Here is an 18,466-nt window from a genome sequence, read left to right on the forward strand (position 1 = left end):
CTTTGACCTACGGACATTGGTTTCGTGCCCCAGACCGCGAGCCACCTGGGTGAACGTCCCGTGTAGATTTGAAAAGAACGTGCTGCGCTGCCGCCGGGCCGCGCTGTGGGTCGGGGCAAACTGGCCGAGGCCGCGTCCGCCCCGCACGCCGCCCCGCACGCCCTGCCGAGTTCCCGTCTCTGCTCCGCCGCTTCAGCAGAGCGGACTTTTGAAATCTTGAATTTTAGGTTTGTCTGCTTCTCTCTTCAGACCTATAACCTTTGCTTCCGGGGACTGTTCTGGGGCCGAACCATTCAGGACGGCTGCGTCCCTTCTGCTAGTTGGCTCTTAGCACTACGCGGTGACCCTTCATCCTGCGCGTACTCTGCCGAGCCCGTCGCTGTTGACACGCTGCCTCTCTACGTGGCAGCACGGCTGGGGGATCCTCCAGGCACGAGCAGCCCACACGTGGACATCCGTTTGCGTTGGAGGACGTGCGGCCTGCCTGCCCTCGGCCACTGTGAGCAGTGCTGCTCTGACCGCTGCACACGGACGGCGAGCCCCGGTTCAGGGCTCTTCAGTGTGTGCGTCTCGGAGGGGACTTGTTGGCTCAGGGGAATTCTATGCTCAATTTTCTGAGGAACATGGAAGGACCACTGGGCTGTTTCTGGGTTCAACACACCCTTTCAGAAGCCTCGAGGTGGGCCTGGCCCCCGCGCACCCCGGATCCATCGGTCCCCACCTCACCCCTTGGCTCTCGGGGCGCACGTGCGCAGGGGACCGCCCTGCCCTCTGACCTCCTCTGGTCCAGCCTCCGCACCTTTGCCTAAACCACTGCGATGGTCAGTCTCCCGGTCAACTTGGCCAGTTATGCCAACAGCCGTCTAGGTGCTACTGTGAAGCTATTTTGTTGATGAGGGTCCTGCCTCTGGCCGCCTGACTTCAGGCAAGGTCGCTCTCCATAACGCGGGGCCTCCTCCCACGAGGCGGAGCCCTGGAGACTAGGACCTCCCGCAAGTAGCGCAGGGGACCCGACTTGCCCCGCTGACCTCTCCAAGGGCCTAGGGGTGGACTCTCTGCCTGCCCTCCTGGTTCCTTTCTCTGGTCAAGCCCCCTGCCCCCCGGGGCTGTGGGGAGCAGATGGGCATCCACTCTGGGCCCCTACAGCAGCTGTTGGGAGGGAAGAAAGGGGGAACCACAGGCCAGAGCTCAGATGGGGTTTAATTTTGGGGGGCTCTGCAGGGGCGTGGCCCTCACCAGGTTGGTGTAGAAATGGAACAGGGTCTCCGGACAGGGTTCCTGACACGGACGGTTACAGTAAATCGCAGAATTCAAGCAGCAATTTGAATCATATTTCTTGAAAAACGAATACAGACAAACACAGAGTGGGTGCCCGGCGCCCGGGGCTGCTCCTTTCCACAGGCCCCTGCATCATGGGGTCCCTGGGCCGGGCCTCCTGCGCCGCCGGCCTTCACCGGGTGGACGAGGCCCCGGTGTCTCCCCAGCGACGCAATAAATAGGAGAACTGAATGGAGAACCGAGGAACGGACCCACGCGGCACACCAGGCTCCGCCCGGCCGACTCTTCACAGACCAGAGCAGGTCTCCGAGGCGGCGGCGGTGGCGCGCAGGGCGCGGGCAGAGGTCCCACCGGCAGGACCCCCGGGCACCCCTGGGCCGCGGCGTGGCTAGCCCTCCCGCACGCTGACGCGCGGCTCGGCCAGGGAGCTGTGGATGATGCTGAGGATGGACTCCAGGCCGCTGCCCTCCAGCAGCGTGCGGTGGTCGCCCTCGATCACGTGCACGGACACCTTGCCGTCGCACACCTGGGACAGGTTGTAGTCGGCGCCCAGGCCCTCGCCGTACATGCTGCCCGTCTTGGCGCGCAGCAGCGTCACGTTGCCGTGGTAGGTGGCCTGCGGCGTGTACTGCTCGGCGGCGCGCAGCTTGTGGTAGAAGGAGCGCGCGGCGAAGCTCAGCTCGCGGGGGTCCAGGCCCGCGTGGCTGTGCTGGATCAGGTCCACGGAGGCCACCACGCGCTCCTCCAGGCTCCCAAGGGGCAGCAGTGCCTCCAGCACCTGCGGGACCGGGCGTGAGCGGCTCTGAGTGGCCCCGACTGCGGGCCCCCGGGGTCCCTGCCCGCGGGCTCTGGGGTGCGCCCCCCCCACACTGCAGGGCGGCCCCTCCCCCCACCCGCTCCCAGGACCCACCTTGTCATGCTCCATGTCGGTGAACTGCTGCACAAAGAAGCACATGGCCTCCGCCTCGGCCTCCGCCTCGCAGCCGGGGGTCATCTTGGCTCGGTAGCTCTGTGGAGGGAGGAGGGGCTGCTGCAGCGGCGCTGGGGCCCTGGGGGTGGGGATGGGGGCGCACCCAGGCCACCCGCACCCTCACCTGCGTGTAGGCCAGCACGTAGCTGTGCGAGCCGTCGAACAGGAAGAGGCTGTTGTGTGTAGGGGCCGGGCTCTGCTGTGCCGCCTGCAGTTGCGAGCACATCTCGAAGGCCACACAGGCCCCGTAGGAGTAGCCGGCAATGCGGTAGGGCCCCTCGGGCTGCACCTGCCGGATGCACTCGATGTAGTAGGCGGCCAGACTCTGGATGCTGTCCAGGGGCGCAGCTGTGGGGCAGAAGGAGGCTCAGTGGCAGGCAGGAGGCGGCGGCCCCGGGGGCACAGGCCCCCCCCCCTGCTTTACTAGGGGCTTGGGGACAGCCTTGCGGGACGGGTCACACCTCGGGTGCACTGCAAGCCATAGGTGGGGATGCTGAGCTTGGCGGCCAGGCTGTGGAACACGGTGATGGAGCCTTCGATGGGGTGCACCAGGAACAGAGGCCGCTCCGAGCTCTGCACGGAGTTCAGCCGCGTCAGGGTGGGGCCCTCCGGGTTCACCAGCAGGGTGCTGAGGTTCAGCTGCGCCTGCTGATAGGTGGGGCTGTCCTGCTTGGGTGTGGGCGCCCCCCGCTCTGCAAGGAGGAGCAGAAGCCGGGGTCACACAGGCGGCCCCCCGCAGACCCCAGCATGGGCACACTCACCCCCACCTGCCCCACGCCGCTGGCGGCCAGCCACTGCCAGGAGTAGCCCCAGAGAGCAGCCGGGTCCAGCAGGACCCCCCCCCCAGACCCCGTAAATTCCGTTCTCCGAGTGCTCCCTCGCAGCCACGCACCATCAGCCATGCCAGCCTTCGAAGAAAGCTCCTGCAGCTTCCGGAGTGTGAGCTGGCGGATGTCCCGCATGGAGAGCACCAGGTCGTGCTCGCGCTCCAGCATCTGGCGCACCTCCACGCCCATGAGCGAGTCCAGGCCCAGGTCCGCCAGTGTGCTGTCCAGGTTGACGGTGGCCACGTCCCGGATGCCTGCGGACAGGTACTCAGTTGACAACTTGGGAGGGGGAGGGACCCCGGGTGAGCGCGGGCAGCTCGGTGGCTAGTCCCCACGAGTGAGAGCCGCTCACCTTCCCAGCCCACGGCACACGGCCCCCACCCAGCTATGCCCGGACCACTGGCCTGTCCACTCCCGGAGCCAAAAAGCACGGCCTACTTCCGAGCCAGGGCAATGGCCCCCCAGGGGGTGAGTGCCTGCCGGCGCGGGGACGGCGTGCTCCCTCACCCAGGATGTGGGCCACAGCCTTCATGAGGTCGTGCTGGGTGCTGCCATCACCCTGGGTGGCGGCCTTCTTCTCAGCCAGCACGAAGCTGCTCAGGACGGGGTGGGGCTGGTTCAGGAAGAGGTCCAGCACCTCCAAGCAGGAGGCCATCCGCTGAGGCAGCGTCCCACCGACGATCGTGTCGTTGGAACCCATCGTCTCCAGGATGATGCCCACATCGCCGATGGCGCCCCACTGCACGGCGAGGCCTATGGGAGTGCAGGGCCGGGGGCGGGGGTGAGTGGGGGTACACGCAGGGGCGGCAGCAGGCAGGGGTCGCTGGGCGAGGGGGGACCTGGCCCACCTGGGAGGCCGTCGTGCCGGCGCTTCTCACACACGCGCTCCATGGTGGAGTTGGCGAAGCCGTAGTTGGTCTGGCCAGCGTTGCCGCGCCCGCAGCTCACAGACGAGAAGGCCACAAAGTAGTCCAGCTCGGGGCATGCCGCCCGTGTCACCCTGTGGGTGTTGGGAGTCACATCCCGCTGGCTGGCCCCGCCCCGCCCCCACCAACACGCCAGGGAGCCCCCAGCTCAGGCCCCAGCAGAGGCCCAGGGCCAGGTCCCTGGGTGGCAGTGGAAACTCTGTGTTGGGGTGCACAGCAGTAGGGGGAGGCATTGCTCCTAGTGCATGCCAGGGCAGAGCCAGGCTGGGTTGGGGGCTCGGGGTCCTGCGCCTCACCTGTCCAAGTTCACGGTCCCACTGTACTTGGGCTTGTTGACGTCCTGGAAGAACTCAGGGGTTTGGTTCTCCAGCATGGCATCTCTCAGGACCTGGGGGTGAAGGGTGCTCAGCACCTGCCCTCACCTCACATCCCGGGGTGCTCAGCCTGGGAGGGCCTTCCCTGGACCCCACAGTCGCACTCACCACGGCCAGGTTGAAGACTCCTCCCACAGGCCCCAGCTGCGCGGCCTCAGCGATGAGGCTCTGGGCCCCATCTAGCGAGCCGATGTTGCTGGTGGACACGAGGACCTGCACGCCCTGGCGCCTCCACTCACGGATGAGCTTGGCCTGGTAGCCTGTGGGACGCAGGGCAGCGGCGTCGGGCCCACTGGGGTTCTCCCCGAGGGCACGCGAGGGCTGACCCTTTGGCGTCCCCGCCCTGCCCCTCAGGCCTGCCCACCTGTGCGGATCCCAGAGCGGGAGGTCAGCACGAGTTTCTGGGCTCCTCGCAACACGAGCCACTGGGCCAGCTGCAGGCCGAAACCGCCCAGGCCCCCGGTGATGACGTAGCTCTTGTGGGCCGGGCAGAAGGTCTTAGACACGGCTGTCATCATGGTGGGCCTGGTCACCTGTAGCGCCGCCTCCTGCTCCTCCTCGAGCACCTGGAGCCCAAGCAGCACCCCGCTCAGGCACGGCCCTCGGGGCTGGAGCGGGGCACCCCGGGGGCCCTGCCCTCACCTGCACGACCACTTTGCCGATGTGCTTCCCTTGGGCCATGAAGCGGAAGGCGTCCTCCACCCGGTTCTTGGGGAACACGGTGCGCTTGAGGGGCCGCACTACACCGTCCCGGATGCCCGCCTGCAGCAGCGCGGCCACCTCCCGCCAGCCGTGGCCTGCTTCGTCAAAGAGCGCGTCCAGCAGGATCCCGTGGAAGGTCACGTTCTTCAGGAAGACGGCCATGCCTGGGCGGGCGGGGGGCCGGCTCAGCACCCGCAGCCCCCGGCTGAGCCCGCAGCCCCCGCCTGCCCGCGAGCCTCGCTGCCCGCCTCACCCAGTAAGTGGTTGTTGGAAAGGTCGAATTTGCCGATTTCCAGGAAGCGGCCGTGCTGGGCCAGGCACCGCACACTGGCCTGCAGCTTCTCTTCGGCCAGAGAGTTCAGAACCAGGTCGACACCTTGGCGGGTGGGGAAGGAGAGGTCCTCGGCGTCACGCCCCTGGCCCGGGTCCACACGGCCAGCCCTCAAACCCGCCCGGGCTGGTGAGGAAGCGGAGAGGAGGAGGGTGGGAGGACAGGCGGAGAGCGACCGCTGTGCGCGGGGGAGGCCACTCACCCTTCCCGGCCGTGTGCCGCAGCACGTGCTGTTCAAAGGACGTGTCCCGGGAGTTGGCAAAGCTGGCGTCACTGAGCTGGGGGAACCTGGCCTGGAGGTACGCCTTCTTCTCGGCCGAGCCTGGCAGGGAGAGGCACGTGCTGGGGAGCCGGGCTGTGGGGCTGGGGTGACGGCCCCGGGCTCCGGGGAGGGCCAACGGGCTTACCCACGGTGGTGAAGACGCGGCAGCCCAGGCTCAGGGCGATGGCGATGGCGGCCTGGCCCACGCCGCCCGAGCCCGAGTGGATGAGCACCGTCTCCCCACGCTGCACGCGCCCCCGCACCACCAGCGAGTAGTAGGCGGTGGTGTACACCACGGGCACGGTCGCTGCCTCCTCCAGGGTCCTGCGGGCACAGTGCAAGGACTCAGGTTGGGCCTGCGCCTCGGCCGTGGCCATGTGGGGCACCGGGTCACGGTCCCGCCGACTCACCAGCTGGACGGCACGTCCCACAGGAAGTCCGGAGACAGCAGGACGGAGGTGGCCAGGCCTTCAGCGGGCACCAGTCCCATTACGCGCTTGCCACTGGCGTCTCGGCCGGAGAACTCCATGCCCAGCATGCAGTCCCGCGCGGCCCATTTTCCTGCGGGCAGGTGGCGGTGGTGAGCCCCGTATCTCCCGTGGTTTGGAGGGGGGCCCAGCATGCATGCTCAGGCCCGAGGAGCCTCCAGGGTCCTGAGGATGGCAGATCAAGGCACCTCTTCTTCCCAGCCTCTGGCCGTGCCCACGGGATGCAGCCGTACCTGGGATGGCATCAGGGGAGAGCTTGCCCGTGGCCAACATGATGTCTCGGAAGTTAAGGGAGGCGTAGTAGATGGTGCAGAGCTGGACCCCAGGCTCGGTGAGCTGGGCGTGACGCAGAGGAGAGCAGACCCAGCGGATGGAGGAGAGGTCCCCCCGGGTGAGGACATTCACGAAGGCGTGCTCAGTCTGCTCCTCTGGTAGGCCTGAGGGCGACAGGAAGCGGGGCTGCCACAGGGGCTTCCCGGCCAGGGCCCTCCAGCCCCACTGTCGTGCTCAGCCCCCCAGATACACGGCAAGGAGCCGGTGGCATCACGGAGGCATCCTGGAGGGCTCACCGTGCTCCAGTGGGAAATGGCGGAAGGCTCCCCAGGACCCGTCCCGGTAGACGTTCATCACGAGGTCCCCCTGTAACACCTTCTGCAACTCTGAGGAGCTGGGGTCCATCTTGGGGATTGGGGATGTGCTGCTCAGGTTGGACACCAGGATGCATCTATAGGCAGGAAAACAGATGAGGAGAGGGGGAGAGAGGGGAGGGGCAGAGGGAGGCGAGGGGCAGAGAGAGGGGAGGAGAGAGAGAGAGGGGAGGGGAGAGAGAAGGGGGAGAAAGGGTGAGGTGGGGGGGCGGCAGGCAGCTCTCTGGGCGCCTCACCGAACCCGGTGCCCGCTGGGCTCTTTGCGGAGACAGTTCACCATGCCCACGACGCCCGACGTGACACAGTTAGTGGCCGTCAGCCACACGGGTCGGGAGGAGCTGTCGGCCAGAACGTTCTGCAGGAGGAGAGAAGGGTTGGCCTCTGGGACGGTTCCCCAGGCCCATGGTCACGGTCACGGTGCTGGGGGCCCAGCCAGGCCTGACCTTCAGCGAGTCCACCCATCGGAAGCTGGTGTCCTCCACAGGCAGGAAGACGGGGCTGTCCTGGGGGCCCGGCCGGCGGCACAGGAAGAGCGCGGAACCGTAGAAGGACCTCTTCAGGGCCACCAGGTGCAGCGACGCGCCCGCAAACACTCGTTCCCACTCATCCTGCGGGTGTGGGGTGTCTCAGTGCTGGCCCCGCCCCACCCAGGCCCCGCCCCCGCCCCGCCTCCACGGCCCCGCCCCCACACCTGGCTCAGGAGGCTCTGGCTGCCCCCGTGGTGGTGCTGCTGCTGCTGCTGCTGCTGCTGCTCAGGGCCGGTGAGGAAGGCGACGGTCTCTCCCAGGGGGTGTCCCCTGAGCAGGGCGTGCAGCAGCAAGAAGCCGCCCTCCCTGACAGCGGCCACCATGTGGCTGAGGGCCGAGGCTGGGTCGGGGAGGGTGGCCACCGCACAGTTGCACACCAGCAGGTCGGCCGTGCCCAGGTTGCTGGGGGCAGGCTGGGCGGGGTCCCACTGGTCCTGGGCCATCCCGAGCTCCTGCAGTTTGGTCTGGGCGGCCTCCAGGGCCTGAGGGTGGCGGTCGGTGGCTGTGTAGTCCAGCTGCAGCAAGGGCTGGGTGCTGAGCAGCGTGGGGATGCGGGTGTACAGGCGACCATCACCGGCCAGCACCTGGAGGGAGGACAGCCTCCTGATCAGCCGCCCGCTGCACAGGCCTCCTGATCCCAGCTGGGAACACCGGCCAGAAAGGCCCACCCACTGGCCAGCGCCCTCCCTGCCGAGGTCAGGGCAGCCCGGGAAGGGACGTGAGGGCAGCCTGGGCACAGCTTCTAACCCCGTGGCCTCACGCCAGGCGGTCCGCACACCCACCTCCACTATGTGCATCCTGAGACTGGTCATATTCTCCAGGGCGGTGTCCATGCACGCCTTCAGCGCCGAGGAGTCCAGAAGGCCGCAGAGCAGGGGGTCATCGTGCAGCAGGGACCTCTGCTGGGCCAGGAGCTGGGCCAGCTCCAGCTGCAGGTTGCCATTGAGCTGCAGCTGGCAGGCAGCTGCCAGCAACTGAGGCAGGCCTCCCTGTGGGGACTCGCGGGGGACCTGGGCCCCGTCCAGCCCGGGTACCACCATCTTCAGGCCCTGCTGGGCCACCTTGGTCTGCAGTGCTTGTGCCAGCCCTGGGGGGTGAGGGGGCAGAAAGGGGCGCTAGGGAGGGTCTCAGCTGGGCCAGCGCTCCCCCCAGCACGTCTGCCTGGAGCAGGGATCCATCCAGAACCAGGATCCATGTGACTGTCCTCCCAGGGCCCACATCCTGGCCCCGTCCCCGCATAAGCAAGTGCATGGGAGAGACGGGGTGGGCAGCCTGGTCCCCTAAGACTAAGAACTACCCTTCCCGGGTGTCAGGGGCTGTGCCCCTGACTAAGCTATGAGCTCCACAGAGGAGGGTTACCTACGTAGTGTGGGCTCAGTGCCGGACATCCCCCGTGGCACCCCAGTCTGTTCTACCCACCCATCTGCATGGGGACGGGATGAGCCCTTGCAGGGGATAGTCTGCAGGGCCAGGCCCCTGTGGCACCACGCGCAGATGGCTGGCTGGGGGCGTAGCGAGGAAGGACCAAATCCAACATTGTGCCTAGAGCCCCTCCCCAAAGATGGGGAGCCTCTCGCAGAAGAAGTGGGGGCTGCAAAGTGCGGGGGGTGTGGTGAGAAGCTGAGAAACCCCCCCATTGCCAGAGGCGTCAGGGGCCAGAGCGCAGGTGGGGAGCTGGCCTCACCCCTACACAGCTGCAGCTCCTCCTGCAGGGCTGCGTTTCCAGCCAGGACGCCTCCCTCCACGTAGGGGGTGAAGGAGAACTTCTCTAGGATGGGTGCACGCTGCTCCTGCTGCCGTCTTGGGGCCACAGAAGCGTGCAGGCCCAAGAGGAGGGCACCGCCGGCTACCGTGCTGTTCAGGCAGCTGCTCACCTTCACGTCGACCACTGAGGAAAGAGGTGGGTGAGCGTGGGCAGCGCCCGGCACAGCGACACAAGCCTGCGGGGACTGGGCGTGGGCCTACCTCGGGCATCGCCCTTCAGCGAATACACTTTCTGCTGGTGAAGGGCGGGGTCGATGTGGATGGAGGTGATGCGGGTGGGCAGGCACAGGGTGCGCTGGGGATTGCCCAGGATGGACGTCTGCAGCATGGCATCCAGGAAGACCACCCAGTTGTCCTTCCACAGCAGCTGGCCGGCTTTGCCTGTGGCAGAGGGGCTGTCAGCTTGGCTGGCCCGGGTCTCTCTTGCTCACGGCACCCTCTCCTCCATGCCCTGGCCTGGGTGCTCCCAGCGGCCCCTCACAGCTTGGGTGACGCCGGAGTCACATGGCACCTGGATTCTGGGCAGCAGGTCAGGCCCTGCCTGAGGGGAGGCGGCCCCGAGGCTCGTTCCCAGAGCATCAACGGACATTTGGTGTCCTACCTTCAAGGTTGGTCTCCAGGATGCCCTGGAAGTGGGGGCCGTAGTCATAGCCACGCAGCCGCAGCTCCTTGTACACGTCCCCCTGGGTGAGGCGGAACGCGGCCATGGGGTCCGTGGCGTCCGTGGGGTCCACGGGGTCTGTGCCACCATGGAGGTCGAACAGCTTGGGGTCAGGGTCCTCCCACTGGTACACCTTCCCTATGGGTCGGGGGCAGAAGGGTCTGAGGGTGGGCACGGAGGAGCTGGCGGCCGAGGTCCACTCAGAGGCCAGCCCCTACCAGCCCCTGCAGCCCGGCCAGACGCCCTCTGCTCACCGCTCACTATCAGGTTGCCATTCTCAGACACCTCGAAGCTCTGGGAAGCCTCCAGAAGCCGCACTTCTAGGGCCATGGTCCCTGTGGACGGCAAGGTAGTAGATGAGCATCAGGGCTCAGTAGTCGGCTCCCCACCCTGACCCCGGCGGCCCACCCCATCTCACCGGTCTTGGGCAAGATGGTGGCCTGGTGCAGCGTCACGTCCTCAAACACCACGGGCATCTCCTCCATGTTTTGGTTCAAGGCACGTGCCAGCATCTTCCAGGCCAGGCACAGGTAGCCGGTGGCAGGGAAGAGGACGCGGCCATCGATGCAGTGGTCCACCAGGTAGTGGTCAGGGGACTCGGGGCTGGTGTCTGTGTGGGCCGGGCCTTAGTGCCAGCGGACGGGGGAGAAGCCAAGCCCCCCGGCACCCTCGCCCGATCCCTCTACTGCCCTCAGCCCCACTCACCAATCTTGCAGATGGTGGCAGCGGATGAGCCGGTGGAGCCGTTGGGGAAGTCCTCGGCGGCAGGCACGTCCCAGATCTGACTGTGGTCCCACTTGATGTGGGGGGAGATGAGAGGGGTCCCCCGGGGAACCGGGAAGTCCATGGGTGGGAACAGGCCGTTGGGGTTGGCGTCCATGCTGGGGGGGGCGGGGAGGTGTGAGGCGCACACCGGGCCCCGGTGGCCTCGCCTGGGACCATCCTGTCATTCCCACGGCCCACCACCTCCCATGGGACCCCGGAGATCGCCGTTGGGGTGGGGGCCGTAGCACGGGGCTCGGGCGGCCCAGCACCCCCAGCCCACTTCCTGGGGATGACCCCGCGGCCACGGACCCCCGGCAGCGGCAGCTGACCCACCCCAGCAGATGCAGCTTGCCCGTGTTCCTGAGGAAGAACTCCAGGTTGTCCTTCTGCTCCTTCTTCATCAGGGGGATGATGGCGCAGCTGGGCTTGAGGCCCCTCTTCAGGACGGCCTGCGGGGGCAGACGGCTTGGCCTTCCCCACGGGTTCCCACCCTCCCGAGGCCCATTCCCTCGGCCCCCCGGCCCCCGCCGCCCCTTGCCGCGCCCGGGCCCCGGGGGACGCACCTGCAGCAGGGCGTGAGGCGCGATCTCCACCACCACGGCGTGCTCAGGCACGTGGCACAGCGCCTCCTGGAACAGCACGGGGCTCACCAGGTTGTTGACGCTGTACTCCGCCGAGCACGTGCGGGCCAGGCTGCCCTGCCACTGGGCCTCGGGGATGGACGTGCTGAGCCAGCGCGCGGAGCGGGGCTTTGGCTCCCGGATCACCTGCACACACGGCACGGTCAGCTGTGTGGGCACTCAGCCCCCACCCCCGCCTCCAGGAAGCCCCCGGTGGGGCGGCCAGCCCACCTTCTTGAGGGCCTTCAGCAGCGTGGGGGCGATGGACTCCATGAAGTAGGAGTGGAAGGCCATGCCGCCCGTGCGCACCTCCTTGGCAAACACGCCCTCCTGCCTCAGCTCCTCCAGAAATGCGGCCACCTCAGCCTAGGGACAGGGATGCCAGGAGTGGACTAGTGGAGCCGGACCGTCTGCCTGGGTCCCCACGCAGAGCTCTCCGTGAGGGTCGGGAAGGGACTCGGGGACAAGCCTGGCCTCCTGGGGCCTACCTGAGGTCCCGAGATGGTCACTGTGTCTTCAGAGTTGTGGCAGGCGGGCACAACGCCAGGGGGACAGCGCCGTTTACACTCCTCCCAGGTTAGGCCTGTGGGCAGGGATGGCCTCAGGGGGCAGGCAGCGGGCAGCGGGGAGCCAGGGCCCCACCGAGAGGAAGGCGCTGCCCAGGGCAGGCCTTAATGACAGGGGTGCGGTAATGACAGCCGCCGAGCGCGGCCTTTATGGGGCACTTTCACTCCTGCTGTGTTTGATCTCGGGGGAAGGTGTCTCCCCTGTCGTCCCACAGGCGGGGAGCCGGGTCCTGCCGCAGTGAGGACAGCCCGCCCCCACCAGTCCCTGGGGTGGTGGCTCTGGGAGGTGTCCCTCCTGTCCCCGGCCTAACCTACTGCTTCTCCTGCAGCCCCTGGGGGGCAGGTGCCAATGGAAGGGGGCCAGGGCCAGTGTACCCGACACCCTACATCTTCTCGTGAGGGGGGGGCTGTTCATGCCCCACGTGGCTTTAGCCCAGTTGGTAGGAAGAGCAGCAGTGTGGACTGATGCTGACCGCTGAGTGGGCAGGGGCCGGGGGGCCACCGGGCACCCTGCAGTGAGGACGGTGGCCGGTGGAGCTCCCCGAGACCCCCGGCCACTGCTCAGGGTGAACACGAGGAACGCCAGGGATGACACCCCCACCCCAAGGGCTCCTGGGTTGGTGGGAGGTGTGGAAAGGGGGGGCCCAGAGGGGACACCCACCCACGGCCGCCATGGCCCCTGGTGGGATGCTGGCCTCCTTGATGCACTGGCCCCTCCAGTAGGCAGTGAGGACGGCCTCCTCCTGAGAAAGGCAGCCGTCTGCGTAGCCGCAGGCCACCTCCCCCAGGGAGTGCCCGATGATGCCGTCGGGTCGCAGGCCCATGGAGGTCAGCAGGTCTATGAGAGCGATCTGCGAGGAATGGGGACGTGACGGGTCACACCTGTCCTGGAGATGCCAGGCTGGCCCCCAGCACTGTCACAACAGCCCCTAGACCCCATGGGCGCACCTGGATGGCGGTGAGGCTCACGAAGGCATGGACGATATCGTCAAAGATGGTCTCGTCTGTGCTCAGCAGCAGCTCAGGCAGCTGCAGGCCCAGGGGCTTCAGGGCCTCGCTGGAGCGCAGGATGGAATCGTGGAAGCTGCTCAGGCGCAAGAGGCTCGACCCCATGCAGCGCCACTGTGCGCCCATCCCTGTTCCAGAGAGAGGTGTCAGGGTGGTGGCCGGCCAGCCGCAGCCACTGCTCCCCCTCCGGGGAGGGCCTGGGGAGCAGGATTCGCACCAGAGCAGATGAACCAGAGGGGACGCCGGCCGGCAGGCAGCTGCTGCACCTCCTGCACCTCCTGGCTGCCGTCCTCGCCGCCCAGCACGGTGTAGCCCCGGAAGGGCATGGCGGAGGGGGAGCTGGCCGCGATGTCATTGAGCATGGTCACGAAGGCCACGTCCCGGCTGTGCTGCTGGCCCTTTTCCAGCAGGCACCGCACGGCCTCCGGGGTCCGCCCGCTGGCCCGCAGCAGACGGGGCAAAGTGATGTGTGGGGTGGTCGGCCTGGGTGGCCGCGTGTTGGGCTGGAGGACGACGTGCACGTTGGAGCCGCCAAAGCCGAAGGAGTTGATGCCCACGTTGCCTCCGCGGACGGGCCGGGGCCGGTCCACCACCTGTAGCCGCCCATCCTGGAGTGCCAGGATCTCAGGGTTCGGGCTGTGGAAGTGCAGGTTGGGAGCCCAGAGCCCGTGTTCCAGAGACAGCAGCACCTGTGGGGGGCTCGCAGTTGGTGGGGCAGCCGGCCCTGTGCTCCCTACCCTGCTGCCTGCCACCACGCACTCCGTCCCCCGGCCTCACCCCGCCACAGCCCCAGGACCCAGTGGCCAAACCACACCCCCCACCGCCCCGTCTTCCCGCAGCCCACTCCAGGTCCTGGTTCTCGCAGGAACTGCAAGCAGGTTACAGCAGCCCCAGGAAGCCAGAAGCTGCCAGTGCACGGTCCCCCCAGGGCCCGACCATGGCACGGGGGGGCCTCAAGGGTGGGCCACCTGCTGGGGCTGTTGTGGCCACTGCCACCCACTCTGGCCGAGTGTGGGCCCCGCAGGGCACCAGAGGCTGGCATGCCTCAGCACAGCCCGTGGGAACCCCCCCCGCCTGCCAGGAAGGATGGCTCCACAGCAGCCCGCTGACCTTGGCCAGAGCCGCGAGCCCCGAGGCGGGCTCCGGGTGCCCCATGTTGGACTTCGTGGACCCGATCAGCAGGGGCTCCCGGCGGGTGCTGCAAAGGGCTCGGTCGATGCTGTTCAGCTCCTGGGGGTCGCCCACCTACGGAGGGTGAGGGGAGGATCAAGGCCCACCCGGGTGCCTCTTGGGCGGGGGGGCGTGGGGGCGTGGGCGGGCTCTCACCTTGGTGCCCGTGCCGTGGGCTTCGATGTACTCGAGGGACTCGGGGGCCAGCCCCGCCGGCTCGTACAGGGAGCGGATGAGCTGCTCTTGTACCTCCCCGGAGGGGAAGGTCACACCTGCGGGAGGAGCCAGACCTCAGCCCCCAAGCCACGACCCCGGCGTGGCCTGGCCGGGGGAGGGGGGCACCCACCTTGTTCCTTAAAGCCATCCGTGTTGGTGCCGGCATTCAGGATGGTAGCGTACACTCGCCGGGCCAGGGACTTCTTGGTCAGCAGCATGGCCACCACGGCCTCCGCCCGGCAGTAGCCGGCTCCTGGGAGCAGACGGCACATCAGGCCCAGGGCCTCTGGGGCGGCAGGGCAGGTGCCGTGGCCCCCCCGGTCCCCCCGGCCCGCCACTCACCAGCCTCGTCGAAGGACTTGCAGATGCCCTCTGGACTCAGCATACCCAGCTTCATGAACTGTACAGAAGTGTTGGGCTTGAGCAGGATGTTGATGCCACCCACGATGGCGCACGGGCACTCCCCGCTGCGGATGGCCTGGTAGGCGCTGTGCAGAGCCATCAGGCTGGAGGAGCAGGCCGTGTCTAGAGCGACGCTGGGCCCTGCGAGCAGGAGTACAATGTGGGGCCCTGGCGGCTCTAGTGGGGGGCCCTCCACTGCGAGTCCGGGACGCTGACCCCTTGGCCTTGACCAGCCTTCCTGGGGGAACCAGAGGCCCAGAGGGGCTGGGGGGTACCCACCTTTAAAATCAAAGAAGAAGGAAAGGCGATTGGCCATCATGGCGCGCTGGCAGCCCACCATGCTGTAGCCCAAGAGGGTCTCGGGGTCTCGGCTGAGGGCCTCTGAGGCTTCAGAGCCACTCACGCCCACCCAGACACCGGTGCGTGTCCCTCGGAGTGACGCTGGGTTGATGCCTGCAGGAAGCGACGGTAAGACCTCGCGGCCTCTCCAGCCTGGGTCTGGGCGACCCCTTCCCCGCTTCACTCTGGAGGGGCCCCAGCAGGGCAGCCAGCCCAGGTAGGGCTGAGGACAGATAACTGGGTCACAAAGAACCCGGGGCCCAGGGGACGGTAGGGCGCCAGGCTGAGAGACCAGAGAAAGCCGGAGGTGAGGACAGAAGGCAGCATTGTCCCCAGAATACTCCCCTGGCCCCTGGTGTCACCAGTAGGGTCTGGCAAGCCCCGATGACCAATGAGCACCCAAGCACCAAGGGCAGCCTACCCTAGGACGGGCCAAGATAAGGAAACAGAGGGAGACAAAGGCTGAGTGTCCAGGCTGGGAAAGGAGGGGGGGACCCTGGCCAGGACCCGGGGAGTGGCATCCAAGGTCTCCGGGTGGGGACTGGGCAGTGGGAAGGCCTCTGCTCGCCCTTCACCCCGGGGTGCTGTGTGCCTGCAACACTGTCCCTTTCAGTGCGGGCCGGGGGCTGGCCGTGTGGAGCCCCTGCTGGGGGCGAGCTACAGGGCCAGGACTGCTAGCCGAGGTGGGAGCGGGTGGCCCCAGTCCCCTTCAGAGCCAGGCTCCTGCCACCCACCTGCTGAGGCACCACACCCACACGGTCGGCCTCCTCTCCCTGCCAGCTGGGACTTCCATGCCCCTGCGGCAGTAGGGACAGGTCTGTGCCCGGGGACGAGGGACAGCCGTCTTGAGGCACTTGTCTAAGGCCACACACAACCCAGACGGGGGAGAGTGGACAGCACGAGTCCCGGTGGCTGGACCCCACCTCCTGCTCTGCCTGGCACGCCACCCTCGCCCCAAGAGCAGCTGCCCACTGGGGAGGGCGGAACCTGGGCGTCCGGGCACACCAGGGCCACCTGCATGTATGTTGTGAAACCTCGACCTGCTCGCGGGCCCACGCCTCCCCAAGCCCCTAGGCCTGGACCAGCGCCCGGGGCAGCCGCAGCCCTCGCGCTTCCTGTGGCCCCAGGCTCTGACTCGGGACGGGGGCTGCTTTTAGCAGTGGGAAGAGCTGGCGCTCTCCCGACTTCCAGGGAGGGGGACCCTCAGGGACGGGCCCCCCGCCGGCCAGCAGCTTCACAAAGACTCACCTCCGTCCAAGATGGCCTCGTACGCGACCTCTAGCAGCAGGCGCAGCTGCGGGTCCATCGTGTGGGCCTGCTTGGGGTGGACCCCGAAGAAGGAGGCGTCGAACCGGGACAGGTCCTTCAGCTTGCCGGACCTCCTGGGCAGGCCGTAGAGCCCTGCAGACACAGGCCGGGCCGGGGGCCCCGAGTGACCCACGGCCAAGTCCCTGCGGCAGCGGGCGAGTGCTGCGGGGCCCGGGGTGCCTCTGCGACAGCAGCCCCCCTTCCCCCGCCGGGCGGCCGCGTGGGAGGTGGCCTTGGAGCACAGCGTGCTGGGGACAGTGCCTCCTCCACCGCCCACCTCTGTCCTGGCCCCGGACCCCGGGCTGACGCTGCCTGGCTGCCGAGGCCGGGCCAGGCCCCACCGGCTGACTCACACCCCGTAGATCAGGTAAGGCCGCTCTGCGCGGGAGCCTACTGGGCGGGAGGGCGTCTAACCAGCTCCCTGCGGAGCCCGGCGTCGCGGCCGCCAGTGGCTGGGCCGGAGGGCTGCTTGGCCTCACCTGGATCTCTCCCCCAGCAGCTCACCTGTGCCCAGCGCTGGCCCCCCGCCTCCCCTGGGCTCCCAGGCCCCGGTGTCGTGCCGGAGCCTGGTGGCTCTGCAGTCGGGGCAGGCTCAGGCTAGAGCGGCGGTGCCTGGGCAGCCGGGAGGCCGCCTCCACAGCCAGAACGGGCCAGGGCCTCCCTGTGTAGGGGGAGAGGCCGAGGGCCACCCGCTCACCTGCCTTCCACCTCCTGTCGTCGTCTGTCACCATGTCCACGGAGCCGATGAGATTGGCCCAGAACTCCTCCATGTTGTCCGACTCGGGCAGCTTCCCGGACATGCCAGCAATCACCACCTCCTCCATGGCTGCTCTGCGCAGGGAGGGGAGTGCGGGGGCCAGACGCTGGTCAGCCCCGGTCAGCCCTGGCTGCCGGCCGGCCGGCGTGCACCCTCTGCGGGGCCGCCGCTCCCACCCTGTCCCCTGGCTTCCTGGCCCCACAGCACCACCTATGGGTCTGGGAGCAGTGACACCGAGATCCAGGTGGCCAGCTTCTGCATCCCGAGCTGGCCCGGACAGAAGCTCGGCACGGCGCAGGGGTCCGTGCTGCTCCGCCCAGCGCTCGCTTCTCCTTGGGCGGGCTGGGCCTTCTGGTCTCTGGCACTGGCCCGTGACACGTGGGGCCCTGGCCTAGGTGCCTGACTGCAGCAGGGTCCTGCTGCCCTGTGTCTGCCCCCCCAACAGTCGGTGGCCTCTGCAACCTGCTGCTGGGCTGCCCCGAGAAGGGACCCCACAGAGGGCGGCAGGCAGGGCCCCCCCGGAAGGGCCGGACCCTTCCCGGGATGGGGCCGGCGGCTTCCGTCTGCGAAGAGCCAACCCGGAGGACCAAGCAGGCAGGGGAGAAGGGTGCGGAAGCTCGAGGGCAGGTCCTGCGCCCCCCAGCTCCGTCCCAAGCGCCAGGTCCCTGCAGGGCTCTGGGGAAACCGGCCCCGCAGGCCGGAGCCCTCGCGCCTGCCCGCCCGCAGCGAGCGGCCTGGGGAAGCCCCCGCCCCGCCGGCCCGGCCCGGCCGCGGCAGGGGCAGGGGCAGGGCAGGGGCAGGGGCAGGGCAGGGGCAGGGGCAGGGCAGGGGCAGGGCAGGGGCGCCGCGCTCCCGCCAGGCCCGGCTGCTCGTGGGGTCCGGGCGTCGGATGCGGGGCGCGGGGCGGCGTCTCCCTCGTGGGCGGGCGGCCCGACCCGACCCGACCCGACCCGAGCCGCCCCGGGGCGCCGAGTGAAGGCCCTCGGGGGGCGCGGGGCCGGCGGCGGCGGCGGCCTCCCCACTCGTGCGCGCGCCGGGCCGAGCCGGGCCGCCCAGGCCGAGGGGCCCGCGTGGCCCGGGCCGCCACCAAGATGGCTGTTCGCCGCGCGCCGCCCCCGCCCCTGCGCGCCCCGCCGCCCCCGCCCGGCCCGCAGCCCGCAGCCCGCAGCCCGCCGCGCCGGCCCCGTCGTCCGAGCGCCCCGGGAGCGCGGTGCGGCCGGCGGCGCCCCCGGCCCCGACCCGACCCGGCCCGGCCCGGCTCGTACCTGCTGTGGGCGCGGGCGGCGGGGCGGGCGGCGGAGCGAGGATGCAGCGCGGTGCGCAGGGGCCGGGCCGCTGCCGTCTCTCTGGCTCCCTCTAGGCCGGCGCCGACTCTATTTAACCGCGGCCGTCCCCGCGCGGACACGCCACATGGGCTGACAGCTTGGCTGCGCCGCCCAGGCCAATGAGCGTCGGGGCTGCGCCCCGGGACCCGGCGCGCCGCCGCCGGTGGGGTGATGCCGCGCGCCCCCGAGCCTCCGGGACCCCGCGCGGGGGCGCGCAGGACGGGGGGCCCGGC

The 18,466-nt window shown here is 68.9% G+C and overlaps 1 protein-coding gene across 2 annotated transcripts; it reads right to left on the reverse strand.

The window, feature by feature from the left end:
* Window positions 1-1,309: 1,309 nt before the first annotated feature.
* Window positions 1,310-18,372, reverse strand: FASN (fatty acid synthase). 2 transcript variants are annotated; one of them, XM_041724680.1, is made up of 42 exons: window positions 18,174-18,372; window positions 16,849-16,982; window positions 16,092-16,244; window positions 14,784-14,957; window positions 14,445-14,645; window positions 14,233-14,355; window positions 14,043-14,158; window positions 13,827-13,961; window positions 12,934-13,405; window positions 12,657-12,844; window positions 12,370-12,559; window positions 11,631-11,725; window positions 11,374-11,508; window positions 11,086-11,289; window positions 10,856-10,971; window positions 10,463-10,638; window positions 10,176-10,367; window positions 10,012-10,092; window positions 9,698-9,895; window positions 9,298-9,477; window positions 9,017-9,220; window positions 8,115-8,419; window positions 7,497-7,916; window positions 7,249-7,413; window positions 7,042-7,160; window positions 6,728-6,882; window positions 6,392-6,595; window positions 6,081-6,231; window positions 5,816-5,994; window positions 5,611-5,730; window positions 5,331-5,453; window positions 5,018-5,241; window positions 4,740-4,941; window positions 4,484-4,635; window positions 4,298-4,389; window positions 3,924-4,075; window positions 3,583-3,828; window positions 3,141-3,329; window positions 2,710-2,940; window positions 2,373-2,596; window positions 2,189-2,287; window positions 1,310-2,056 (listed from the first exon to the last, which is right to left on the reverse strand). In XM_041724680.1, exons 2-42 carry the CDS (start codon window positions 16,973-16,975, stop codon window positions 1,667-1,669), a joined length of 7,602 nt encoding a protein of 2,533 aa, XP_041580614.1. In that variant the 5' UTR covers window positions 16,976-16,982; window positions 18,174-18,372; the 3' UTR covers window positions 1,310-1,666. The 2 variants fall into 2 exon arrangements, with proteins under 2 accessions (XP_041580614.1, XP_041580612.1); XM_041724678.1 differs by having other exon boundaries at window positions 16,849-16,977; window positions 18,174-18,294.
* Window positions 18,373-18,466: the final 94 nt, after the last annotated feature.

Source organism: Vulpes lagopus, chromosome 12, assembly GCF_018345385.1.
Source record: "Vulpes lagopus strain Blue_001 chromosome 12, ASM1834538v1, whole genome shotgun sequence".
Classification (NCBI taxonomy): domain Eukaryota; kingdom Metazoa; phylum Chordata; class Mammalia; order Carnivora; family Canidae; genus Vulpes; species Vulpes lagopus.

What these genes read in the sequence shown, in the direction of transcription:
- FASN (XM_041724680.1), bottom strand. Translation starts at nt 16,975, where the DNA reads ATGGAGGAGGTGGTGATTGCTGGCATGTCCGGGAAGCTGCCCGAGTCG. An exon ending in GGAGCTGCAGCTGTGTAGGG is followed by an intron (nt 8,420 to 9,016) that starts GTGAGGCCAGCT and finishes CTCACCCCCCAG; the next exon opens with GGCTGGCACAAGCACTGCAG. An exon ending in TGGGACGTGCCGTCCAGCTG is followed by an intron (nt 5,995 to 6,080) that starts GTGAGTCGGCGG and finishes CTGTGCCCGCAG; the next exon opens with GACCCTGGAGGAGGCAGCGA.